The 12180-nt window shown below is 38.2% G+C and overlaps 1 protein-coding gene across 1 annotated transcript; it reads right to left on the bottom strand.

Annotated features, from left to right (window-relative positions):
* Positions 1 to 5602: 5602 nt before the first annotated feature.
* On the bottom strand, positions 5603 to 12180 carry phyh (phytanoyl-CoA 2-hydroxylase). Its single transcript, XM_042511326.1, has 9 exons — positions 12032 to 12180; positions 10943 to 10998; positions 10024 to 10134; positions 9565 to 9733; positions 8673 to 8754; positions 8328 to 8509; positions 8091 to 8240; positions 7773 to 7904; positions 5603 to 6415 (listed from the first exon to the last, which is right to left on the bottom strand). Exons 1-9 carry the CDS (start codon positions 12095 to 12097, stop codon positions 6362 to 6364), a joined length of 1002 nt encoding a protein of 333 aa, XP_042367260.1. The 5' UTR covers positions 12098 to 12180; the 3' UTR covers positions 5603 to 6361.

The raw sequence follows: 12180 nt of genomic DNA, 5'->3' as shown, positions 1-12180 counted from the left end.
ATGATGAGGGAGGGAAGGGAGGAAGGTGGGAGAGGCAGGGAGGGTAGAAGAGAGTGGGAGGAGAAAGAGGGAGAGAATATCTTGGGGAGGGGAGGGAGGTTACTGGAATATCGTTTGCCCAAGGGATAAGTAGACAAAAACAAGGAGAAAAAGATGAATGATGGATTGAGGTAATTTGAGTGAAGAAAGCAGTAGAATTGAAACTTGGATTCAGTAATAGATGGAAGTCAGAAATTAAGGAGAAAATGTTTGCTACTATAGATTTTTATGGCCACTTGGGGCAGCACAACAAGTTGTAAAATTGGCATACTCTATTAAGCATCTTCTAAACTTGATATGCTACCATGTTCTCAAACAATTGCTTACATAATACATGGAGTAACATTGTCATTTATTTAGAGTCATATTTCTGGTCACCTGGTGATCAATCTTCACTCTCCTTTTAGCTCTGTTTTTAGTCTCCTTCATCTCCTAAGGGAAATATCTGGCTCTTTAGCTGCTAAATGCTTCCCTCTGTTCATCGGCTAGTTGCTAACTTTGTTTGTCTACAGTTGAGTCTGATAGCATACTTTGGGTATTTAAGAGCTTTTTTGCTGCAAGCAAGGTTGATGAGAACAATAAGACTGAACTAAAGCAGTAAGGTTGTGATCCAGATAACCAAACCAATTTGATAAAGGTTGCTAAAACGCTCCATAGAGCTGAGGAAAACTACAAAGTTGGTGATAATTTGATCTGAGTTTGTCAATATAAGTGACTGCTTTCATACTCCACATAGTCATCTGACCAATTATAGGAAATAAATAGGCAGACATCAAAAAGACATCACTGTGCATTGTTGACACCAAATCATACTAATATTCAACATTGTTCCCTGCTATAGATTTTTTCTAATGTAGAAGGTTTGACATTCTTAAACCTAATTGATTTTTTGGCAACTTTGGGGCAATAATACAAGTTGTGAATACAATGTTGACATATTATTACGTTAAAAAGTTGATATGCTGACATTTTAGCAAAACAAATTGCCAAAATAAAAGGCGCAATTTAGCATTACCTTGCAGCTGTGTTAGTGGTGACCTTGTAAAGTTCAATGTTCACTCTCTTTTTAGCTCTGTTTTGGGGCTCCACCATCTCCTGAGCAAAATATATGGCTCTTAAGCTGCTAAATGTTCCACTACCTTCACCAGCTAGTCGCTAATTCTCTCTGTCTATAGTTTAATGTTTGTGGGAAGGTAGTGTACTGTGGGTATTTGAGCTTTTTTTGCTACAGTTGAGGTGGATTTGAGCAGAGACTGTACAGTAAAGTTGTGGTCCAGATACTCAAAACAATTAGCTGAAAGATGCCAAAATGGTCAGTAAAATCTCTGTGGCTTTCTCTCCAAAAGAGCCCCCTATCACACTGCATCATCTGACCAATTGTAAATATAAAAGTATTGATTTGTGCAGCTTTTAACATGCAAAAAACAAAATGAATTATATTCAAAGCACTGTTTCCTAGGTCTAAGGATAGTTGGATTTTTGCACAGAATCAAGAGTTAACAAGCAGCAGGAAAGTATTGTCAACAATAATGACTTTGTGCCTCTGTTTCTAATTCTGTGAGAGTAAACGGGGGTCGGGATGGAAAATAACCTGAGGAAACAAACACTGGTTTGCTGCTTTTGTGACTGCTGCAAAACATTAAGTCATCCCACCAGCAGACATAGCCACATATTTTTTCAAAGAGGGAGGACAAGGACATCAAATAATGTCAAATTAGTATATGCTAGCCTTGAAATGCATCTCCTTGGCCCAGTATTTACAAATCGTGGGTTATATCTATTGTGGGTGGATATGCTTATATGCTTTTTTACCTGTAGGATGAAGTTCATACAGAATTCCGTGATAGCTGCCCATCAAAAGATGCTGCTTTTGTGTATTTTCTTTGTTTTACGGGTTAAGATTAACTTCACTTCGCTCAAACTGGCATTACGTGAAGTAAACAAGTTAGTCGGCAGTTTGGAGACCATAAAGTTAAAAGCTAGAATCCCCTCAAAAGATAATAATACTATACTGTATAGGTATAATAATATAGGTATAAATTATGTGAAAGGGTTACAAAATAATACCACTTTATAGCACTATTTAATGTCAAAGAATTTAACAGAACTGCTATCGTTTTGAACCTGTTGGTTTTATGAAATGCTCTGTTGTGTATTGTTACCTTACTATATGAATAATGTCTATTTCCCTTGCAGGCACAGTGTGCAGGTGGTAACATCCTGAAGCTGCACTGGACCCATTCATTACCATTCCAGGTATGAGTTATCTCAGGGTTAAACCCACTAAGTTGCACTAACATCTAGTTAATGTCACAATATGTTAAAATGTTAAAATTTTGAAATGTCTGTGAGGAGTTTTGTTTCAATTGAGCAATGTAAAATTCACTGTGAAATCTGACAAGTTGATTTTATTTTAAAAACATCTGAACATCTGACACCAATAGCCCTGAAAAATGTCAGTAAATATAACTATTTTTCTTATTTTATGTTAACTTTATATCTAATTGTTAGGTGTGCTTAAAATTTAGTTAGATTTACTACATTTTTCAAAGTTGTTGCAACTTAAAAATGACAAGTTTAATTAAATCAATCTTTCTAAATTATAACAACCTGAGTAAACCAAGTGCGCTGTGCTATATATTTGTATTCTTCCAGTAGTGTACTAGGTAGTCAAATGTGTATATTCCTAAACATGTTAGCGAAACAGAATTCACAAATCTTTTAATTTCACCATTGGCAAAATCCTCTGTGTCATGTTCAAGGTAAGTTAGACTATATTAATCTACGGGAGTTGCTAAGTTACTTAGAAAGAACAAGGCAATTTCACTTGTCATTTTAAGTTGAAACAACTTCACAAACTTAAGTAAATATAACTACATTTTAAGTAAACTTGACACTTAGGTAAAAAGTATACAGAAATTAAGATTTTAAGTTGTATTTAAATTATTTTTTCAAGGCAAATGGTTTGGGGGATTATTTAAAGTAAGATCAACTTGTCAGATTTTACAGTGTACATCAGTTGTCATGGATTTTTCCTTTGATTGTGTGTGATGTAGTAAAATCAGAGATGTGTGTCAGTTCCCTCCAGTGGAAACTGGGCAGAAACAAGTGGCTCAAAAAGTTGCTCAAAAACAGATCTGCAGTCTGGGAAACATTTAGCAGAAAATGAGCCTGCAGTCAGACCTGTGTGAGAGAGACTATTTGCTGTGTGCGCATGTGTGCAATTTGGTGAATGTGCATTTGTTTTCATGTGCATTTTGTATGTTTGGGTGTGCAAATGTGAATGCATTATATTTTTTGCATGTATGGGTGAATTTATGTAACTGTTCCTGCTTCTGCTAAAGCTTATTTGGTGTTTGTTTATATCTTAGACTTTATAATTTATATGCATGTGTCAGTTCACCATCTGCTGTGATGCTGACTGTGACAAAGCTTCCACATTTCTGCTCTCCTCCGTGTGAATCGCGTGTGAATGGATTTCCTGAATTTCTGAATTAAAGAGCCCAGAGCTTCCCTCTGGGTTTGAACAAAGACGCTGTTTAAACACACCCACACACACACACACACACTCTTTGCTGTGCTGGATGAGGTGTTTTTTGGGGGGGTTCAGCTTGGGGATCCAGGAAATAGCCAGGCCTCCATCTAAAAACAGACAAACCCTCAGAGACAAGCATGTGAGTCAAGTGTCATTTGGTGCTGAGCAACATATCTGATGCATTTAAAGCAGTGATTTTAATGTCTGAAAGGCAAATTCAGCTGGCAAATACTGAAAAACTTATGAAAATGTGCTTATATGATTTTGAATTTGGTTCATCCAGGTTGATGCCGCCCAGTTCCAGTCCAAATAGAGCTTAAAACAGATGTCTCACGGCTGGACTCGACTCTTACCTGTTTGTTATTGTGACCTGTCATCCTGCCAGGTAAGAGATTCAAAACAAATCGGATAAGAAAACAGATAACAGATAAGACTGCAAGAGTGCCGATAAGGCCGGTCTTATATAATGTGTGACTTTATTTTGTTGTGCTCTTCTTTCCAAGCGTGATGATCCTCTTAACCATAATCCCCTGTGCTTTGGAGTTCCTCTCTCTGGTTATATAGTTTAACATCTCAGCCCTACTAAACAGAAACTTAGTTTAAGTTTCACATTTTCCGATGTCTCAGTGTCACTACTATGCTGCCTGATTTCACATACTGTTTTTGTCATTTGGACAGAAGAGCCAATAAATATTCAATACAAAATTAAGTCATATAACACCGTAAATGATAAACCAATCGGGGCACCCTGCCCAGAATGCAGCATCTTTCTCTTGTTGGTTTAAACCAGGGGTCTTTAATGTTTTTCAGGACAGAGACCCCTTAGCTATACATTGAGATGCATTTGAAAGTTGCATTTTTTCGGGTCTTCTCCCACTTGCGTTTGCCTGTAGCTGCTAAGTCAGAAAAAGTTGTAGCATGGCTAGGTGCATTAGCCTTACCCTCTGCACTTTTGCTGATGGTTTCTGACATGGATTTTTGTGCCTGAGTCTCTTGCTCAAAATATTACCATAAAAAGCCAATTATTGTGGCTTATAAGAATGTCCGTACACTTGGCCAATAAGTTTAAATAGTATGTAAGTGTTATTAACTAGTTCACCTCACTGCTATGGATAGGTGCCACACAGTGATTTAGCCTAAGCTAAATGGATACATAGGTAACAGTTAGCCTGCAATCATTTATGTTGTGTACTGTGACTCAACTTTTTTTTTCTTGTTTGTTTTATGTAATGGACAATTTATCTTTGCTCATAATATGTTAGATTAATATTAATGTGAACGGTCAGACACTCTTTAATTTTAAAAAATAAATATATAGAAGAAATTCAAATGGTACAGTGTGTAGAACTTAGTGACATGTGGTGGTGAGGTTGCAGAACTGAAACATGGCGGACTCTGTGGAAGATAACCTGCTTAGTATGTAGATGTAAAAGTCTCAGTTGAAGGTAATAAATACACAACAATTCTTAGTTTCAGGCTATCATACATTAATAGCAACATAGTTATGAATATTCAATTTCTGTCAATTTACCTCCCAAAATCCCACTGGACCTTTAAATTATCAAATGGTACTATGGCGCCCCCCCGCAGTCACTCTGAGGACCCCCTCAGGGTTATGGACTACCTGTTGTAAGGCATATGCATCAGGCAATATTAAAAACATCTTGGCATCCAGAATCTAGGTACTGTAAAACATCTATAGTGGGAAAAAAACAGGCTTTAATGAATATTTATGTGCAATAGATTTTGCATTATAGATCTATAGATTAGATTACTTAATTAGGCATAATACATTACATACTACTTTTGTAATGAGTTAGATTATTGTGTAAAATATAAATGTCATGTCGCCATTTCAAGATTTTATTACATTATAAGCCCTTAATTGTGATGCAGACTTATTTATTTATTCATCATCATCTGCCATATGACTGATAAATTACAGTGCAGGTCAAAGGGGCAGGTGTGTGTTTCTGTGTCTGTAGCTTTGAAGAAAATTAAACAAGATGTCGATAATATAGTAGTCATTTTTATTACTGATATTAAAACATATCCATCACAGCAAGATTCTAGAAAACGAACATCCATTCACTCATCATCAAACCGTCACAAGATCATAAACATGTTGATATATTTATATGGCAGTATAAGATCAAGGCCTCTGGTAGTGTTAGTTCACAAGAGCTACAATCAACACTGATTCTTTTTTTTTCTTTCACTCTACTTTGTCTCTTTCTCCACCTCTCTCTACCTCTCGATCAGTCTCAACACTTACTTTTCTTAATAAACATGACATAAATCATTAACATCCCTTTATATTAAGGTTTCAGTAAATTAAACAATTCAATAAACAGTTATTGATGCGTTCACACCCTGTTAACACTCATATTAAATGCAGTTTAACTACATTTTGTGCAGACGTGAAGTAGCAAGAGGTGTACTGAATGTCAAATGCTTTAACTTGTATGTACCGGTGTACTTATGAGGTAGACATTGTCTATTTAAATTTCCTGTCTTTATATTCTCCGTTAGAACAACATGCCCTAGTTTACATTTCCCAAATGTTAGTGATCACAAACTCTGAAGCCTTAATTAAACAGGCAATAATTCATCTAAAAAATTACACTCCTTCATTGTTAATGGGAATTAGTGACTATATGAAATTAATAATCAACCATTTTGCTTCTCATCTAATCAACATATATGTAAATCTGTTGTCATTTCAGCTCAGTGGTTGGTCACCCTGCAGCGACGTGGCGACTGTTTCATTGCACACTTTTGGCACCTTCACAGTGAGATCCTCTCTCCTTGCACCAGGCGGCCTCGGAAAGCCCAGGTGTCCTGTAGCAGAGATAAAGGGTCAGTTCGACAAAAACATAACTTTAGAAACATTCTGAGAGAATCAAGATTTTTTTTCCTTTAGCACGCTTAATAATCAGCCATTTTACTGATACATAGACATCTTTTGAGCAAGCTGTAATGCACTGAGCAAATTCCAAATATAAAATAGTGGAAACGCATCAATTTCAAAAAAATCTCCCAATTATCGCCAAAAAGTTTTGACACTTACATAAGGTGGTATTTCCAGCAATCCAAAAAAGCCTTATTTCGCAAAACAGCTATAGAAACAACATTTTCATAGATTACATCATGCTATGGCTATGCTCTGGCTCCCTCAGGCATGATGCAGCAGGCTCTAAAGTGTTATTGCATTGCATAACTCTTCAAAAGTTGAGCAGATGATCTGAAAGTTTTAAATCTACAATTCCTCTGTGAACATGTGGACTATCACCTCCCAGAAATACCTCACATATGGCCACTCCCACTTATTAGGGGGTCGCCTTTCCGTTATGGCTTGCGTAACATGTCTACGTCACCTTTGATTGGAAATAATGACGGCTAGTGTGGTGGCTGCAATAGAAACAAACCTGTTGATGTTTTGAACATCCATTAACATACTTCTTGGATTGTTATTGCGAGAGGAGAAGACGCAGAACATCACTCAAGGGAAACGCAGTCATCGTGCAATTGTGTTGTATCAACATTTTAAAAATATCACTTAAGTTTTGCGCAAATCTGTAAAGGAAACCTGCCGACAGACTGTTAAAGAGGAAGGAGGACATAACTGCTCCCCAAAGGTAAAGCCAAAACATCTCAACCACTCCCTGGTGGCTGGCTGCAGTATGGTTCATAAACCCTGCCTCCATGTTAACATATGGGACATGGGCCAAACTAAAAGATCAACAAACACACGAATTATGTTTTTTTCCAAGGGTGGTTTCTGTAATTTTAGGTAGTTCTGACCACAATGATGTTTGTTCAAGCTTTGTTTTTCTGAGGAGTTTTGTTTTTACTCGTTTTTTTGGTGCAAGAATAAATGGTTCGACTTCATGATTGACAGTTGTGTGTGCCAGTCGGTGTGATCGTAGTCAGTGGTGCTGCTCATGATTGATCAGATGGGTGTATGGGCAGGAACTCGATAACATGGAGATTACTACTCCTCATACTTCTGTCTCTAAATGACATCACCAGTCCAAGATTGCAGTGGCAGTATCCAAAATGCTTTGCTTAATTTTGGTACAGTTTGAGTACGTCGAGACACATCGTCCATCTTTATGTACAGTCTGTGTATAGTATCTGTAGCTGTATAATGGAATGATTCTAACAGATGAATGTATTATGAATGCAGATGACTGACCTTAAAGGAAATGTCGTCGATATTGTACTTTCTACTTGTGATGTCCTTCACCTCATTCTCTATGTTCTCCTGTGTAGTTCCCTTCACGTCGATGTAATAACAGTCAGAGCTGGCATAGTGGCAGGAGATGGCCTAGAAACAAACACACACACACACACGTTCACACACTGCTGCCTTGAAATATATTGCATGCATATTTTCATCACTTTAATTTGACTTATTTTTTGTAACTCAAAAAAATAAGAGCATAAAAATTCCCATGTGTTGATGAAGTATGGAGTTTGTTAAAGAAAATGTCAGGTGGATTATGGGTAGCACCTTGCGGAAGCCCTGTGTCTGATTCATGCCAGAGCCATGGATCAGCAGCGGATGAAAGAAAACAGTGTCGCCTTTCTCCATCTCCAGGTGCACCCTGGGGTGCTTCGGATCGTAGCCACGCACTCCATGGTACATCTTGTTGACGCCACCCTGAGAACACATGAGACAGTGCATATGTGTACTTTCTAGCAGGTGTTATCGTGCTTCTTGAAGAATCCCATGCGTGTGTGTTTATACCTCCCACTCAGGGTAGTCATGCTCCTGCAGTGTTCCGGTGTGTGTTCCCGGCAGGACAACCAGGCAGCCATTCTGCCGGTTCACTTTCTCCATCGCTGTCCAGGAGCAGACGATCTTGTCTGCTGGGCGGAACGGGAAGTAATGCAGATCCTGATGCATTGGGTGACGAGACGTCTTCTTACCTGAAACGACAGTTGGATTATTTGGATATTTGGATAAATCTGGATAAGGCTAAATTTGAAAGGGTAAAAAGAAACATTTCACTACAGCAATTCCCAGTGAGGTCTAGTAGTTCTCGGGGTTCTCCAAACGTGGACCACTTGATTGTATTTAATCGCTTCGTACCTGCATCAGGAGGTTTGTTGATCAGCATTGTGTGCATGGCCATGACGTTGGGTCCAATGAAACACTCCACATACTTCAGAATCTGACAGAGAAAAACACAAGTTTTTGTCCAGTAGTGTTCAGATTTGAATTGCTTCAAACTTAGGGTGAATTTTAAATTAAAAAAGGGAAGTTATTTCTGTTGGCATTCATGTTTATGTGTGAAAAAACTGTTGATGCTTTCACTATGTTCACATTGGACACAGAAGTGACTTCATGTCTGGTGTGTGTGTATGTGTGTCTTTGTGTGTGCCTTGGCCTCTTTTGTTTTTTGTGCAGACGCAAATTTCAAATACGTAGAAGCATGGCATGCATATTTTATCATTTATCATACTCAGGTCATCTTTGTCATATCTAGTATTGCCTTTATATAGTTCATAAAAAAAATATTGTGTTTTCCTTCCAGATTCGCTTGCAGAAAAAATAGATCAAACGCCAAAAATACCCCTGCAGAGCATAAGCCGGCCATTTCCAAGGAAAATCAATGAGCTTTGTGCTGTGTCTGCATCTAGCTTTAACTCAGCATAATGCTCTGAGTGTCCCTGCATCCAATCTGTGAGCTTTGACTAGGAGACAACAAAGGAGGGTGGCTTTCAAAAAACTGCAATTTTTGGCACTTTCATGTTGGGTTTTCTCTCATTCCCAGGGGTTGCTACAAGTCTAATAACAAACCATTTCACAATGATATAAAACTAGGTATATTTAAGCTATGACACACTACATATTCACTGCAGGTCCTTATTTTTAATTTGTTGGTTTAAAACTAATAGAAAAAAATCAATACTTAATATGTAGTGTGTGTGTGTGTGTGTGTGTGTGTGTGTGTGTGTGTGTGTGTTTGTTTGTTTTGTACCTGGGGTAAGGTGCAGTACCGGAACAGTTCAGGATCTTCCTGGAAATCCTGGAGTTTGGAAACTGCTTTCTGATCCGCAACGAACTCTGACTTAGCAATGGCCACGTCCCTCATCACAATCAGACCGGGAATCTTTACTTCCTGCCGACAGATCCGCTCAAATGCCTTCCTGAAGAACACACATAGATCACATTCAGCACTTCACAGTACATCTGCAGGTCTATGAAAAGTTACTTATTTCACAGTAGATTGACATTTTACCTGTAAATTTGATACAAAGATAACAGCAAAATAATATTCTTAGAGACACTTGTTGTTTTGTGAGTTTGTGGTTGTCAACCATGGCTTTATTATTGTATTTTGGAAGTTCTACAGCTTAGTTACTCAGATTAATAACAGTGCTGATGTTATGTTTATAATCTGGAAGAAAAACTTTCTTTGCAGTTCTCAGAGTCTCACCCGAACCGGTCGATGTCCTCGTCAGACACCAAATTCTTGATGAGGATGAAGCCATTTTCCTCGTAGAAGAGCCGCTGATCTGGGGTCAGCAAGTCAGTATCACAAGTGTATCTTCCCAAAAGAAATTATGATACACAACATCATCAACATATATTAAGTTAAGTTTAGTATACTGATTGATAGACAGTGCCCAGTGATGGCAGGGCTTCATTCATCCTCAGTCTCAATCAAGTTGGGCAACCAGATGCGGCTAAACTTATTTTTTCTGGCATGCCAAGTTTTTGATAGCGGCTCAGCGATGTCAGTGTTTGCAGCCAGAATCAGGACAATATATTTTTTCTACCATGCCGAGTTGGAGCCGATGCTGGGCCATGACTTTTTTGATAAAAGCTGTCAGCAGCTGGAATAGAGCTGGTTTATTTGGCCCCATCCTAGAGGCATCATTAATCCTGAGTCTCAGCCCAGATTGGCATCTGGATGCGGCCCGACAGATTTTCTCCAGCATGCCGAGTTTGGGCCAATGCTGGGCTAAGTTATTTTTGATAACGGCTGTATGATGTCAATGTCTGCAGCCAGACCTGGCCAGTTTCTTGGCCTATTTCTGGGGCATCACTCATCCCAAGCCTAAACTGAGTAACTCGATGTGGCTGATTTATTTACTCCAGCATGCCGACTTTTGGCCAGAACTGAGCCAGCTCACTTTGGCTACCCGGGCAGCCAAAATAGATAGTAAATTCCAGTTGCTGGCTTTATTTTTTACTTAACTTCCCAGAAAGCTGGGAACATAAAGACATGAACTGGAGAAAACTGTGTCAAATGTGATTGAATCACATGGATTATATAACTGGTTAACCTTAAGCCTGGGGCAGCTGTTATTTGTTGGAATGAGTGTCAACTAAAACTAAGGTTGTGTCTCTACCTGAATCTCCATGGGGGACTGTTGGCGAAGGTTTGGGCATAAGTTGGTGAAGATCCCTGAGGAAAATCAGTCAAGGAAACGAAACAGCAGTAAAAGCAATGTTGTGTTAAAGCAGTTTTTAACAGTAAAAAAAAAAAAAAAAAAAATTGAGTTTAATTTAGCCTTTTAACCCTTTGAAACCTGAGCAAACAAATATTTTTTTTAAATAAATAAATAAAAAGGAAATTACATTGAAAAAGTAGTTAAAATTGCAATAATTCTGTAGCACGTTTACTGTGTAGATTTACTAACTATACAAGTAGTTTTCCCCCTAGCTTTTTTCTTTTTTTTTCCCCATACATTTTTCTCTATCTAAATAAATAAATAAAAAGGAAATACATTGAAAAAGTAGTTAAAATTGCAATAATTCTGTAGCACGTTTACTGTGTAGATTTACTAACTATACAAGTAGTTTTCCCCCTAGCTTTTTTCTTTTTTTTTCCCCATACATTTTTCTCTATCTTCTTAAAAAATAATTTTCTAAATCTATTAGTTTCTTGCAATTTGTAGAACCAAGTTGCCCGTTGGTTTAGATACTTGTGAAAAATGTCTGACAACAGTACAAAATAACATACAGATGAAATGATAAACAAGCCATTAAACAGACTTTCAGCTGACCTAAAAAAAGGCTATCCCTCCACATATTTTCAGCTTATGTCTCCAGCAAAAAGGTAATAGAAACACCAACCACTGTGATAGCCTATATGAGAGAAATAGCATAATGTACAACAAACACTATTTCAGAGCTTTCACGTAACAGTTAGCTATCGTTTACATACGTTACAGGAACAATGGCGGCAGCGTCAAGTCAAAAAAAAACGGTGTCACTGAACTGAGCCTACATGTGCAAGAGGTACATATATTAACGTTATAAAACATTAATAAACAATAATATTCCTCCTTATATTCCTGGAGGCCTGCGGTCCATCTCGGGACACTGGCCTGTCCCAAGATTGCTGACCGCCGTTAGCTGCGCAGCTGTCGGCTAACGGGTAAGCCTGCTCCGCGCTGTGCAGTGTCGATGATCCGCGATCAAAATACAAAGGATACGATAACCGCCGGTGATCGATCAAGATGATTGATCAGCAGTTTGAGTCTCTCCGCAGCGCGAGACATTTTCCAGTCAAGTTGTACCCGTAGCGATCGCCGTAAATGGTAAACAAGCAGGTTGGAAGTAGGTCTGTCTGACTGGAGCGAAG

The sequence above is a fragment of the Plectropomus leopardus genome, chromosome 22, assembly GCF_008729295.1.
Source record: "Plectropomus leopardus isolate mb chromosome 22, YSFRI_Pleo_2.0, whole genome shotgun sequence".
Classification (NCBI taxonomy): domain Eukaryota; kingdom Metazoa; phylum Chordata; class Actinopteri; order Perciformes; family Serranidae; genus Plectropomus; species Plectropomus leopardus.
The sequence above is the reverse complement of the archived record's forward strand: the minus strand, read 5'-3'. Positions and strand labels throughout refer to the sequence as shown.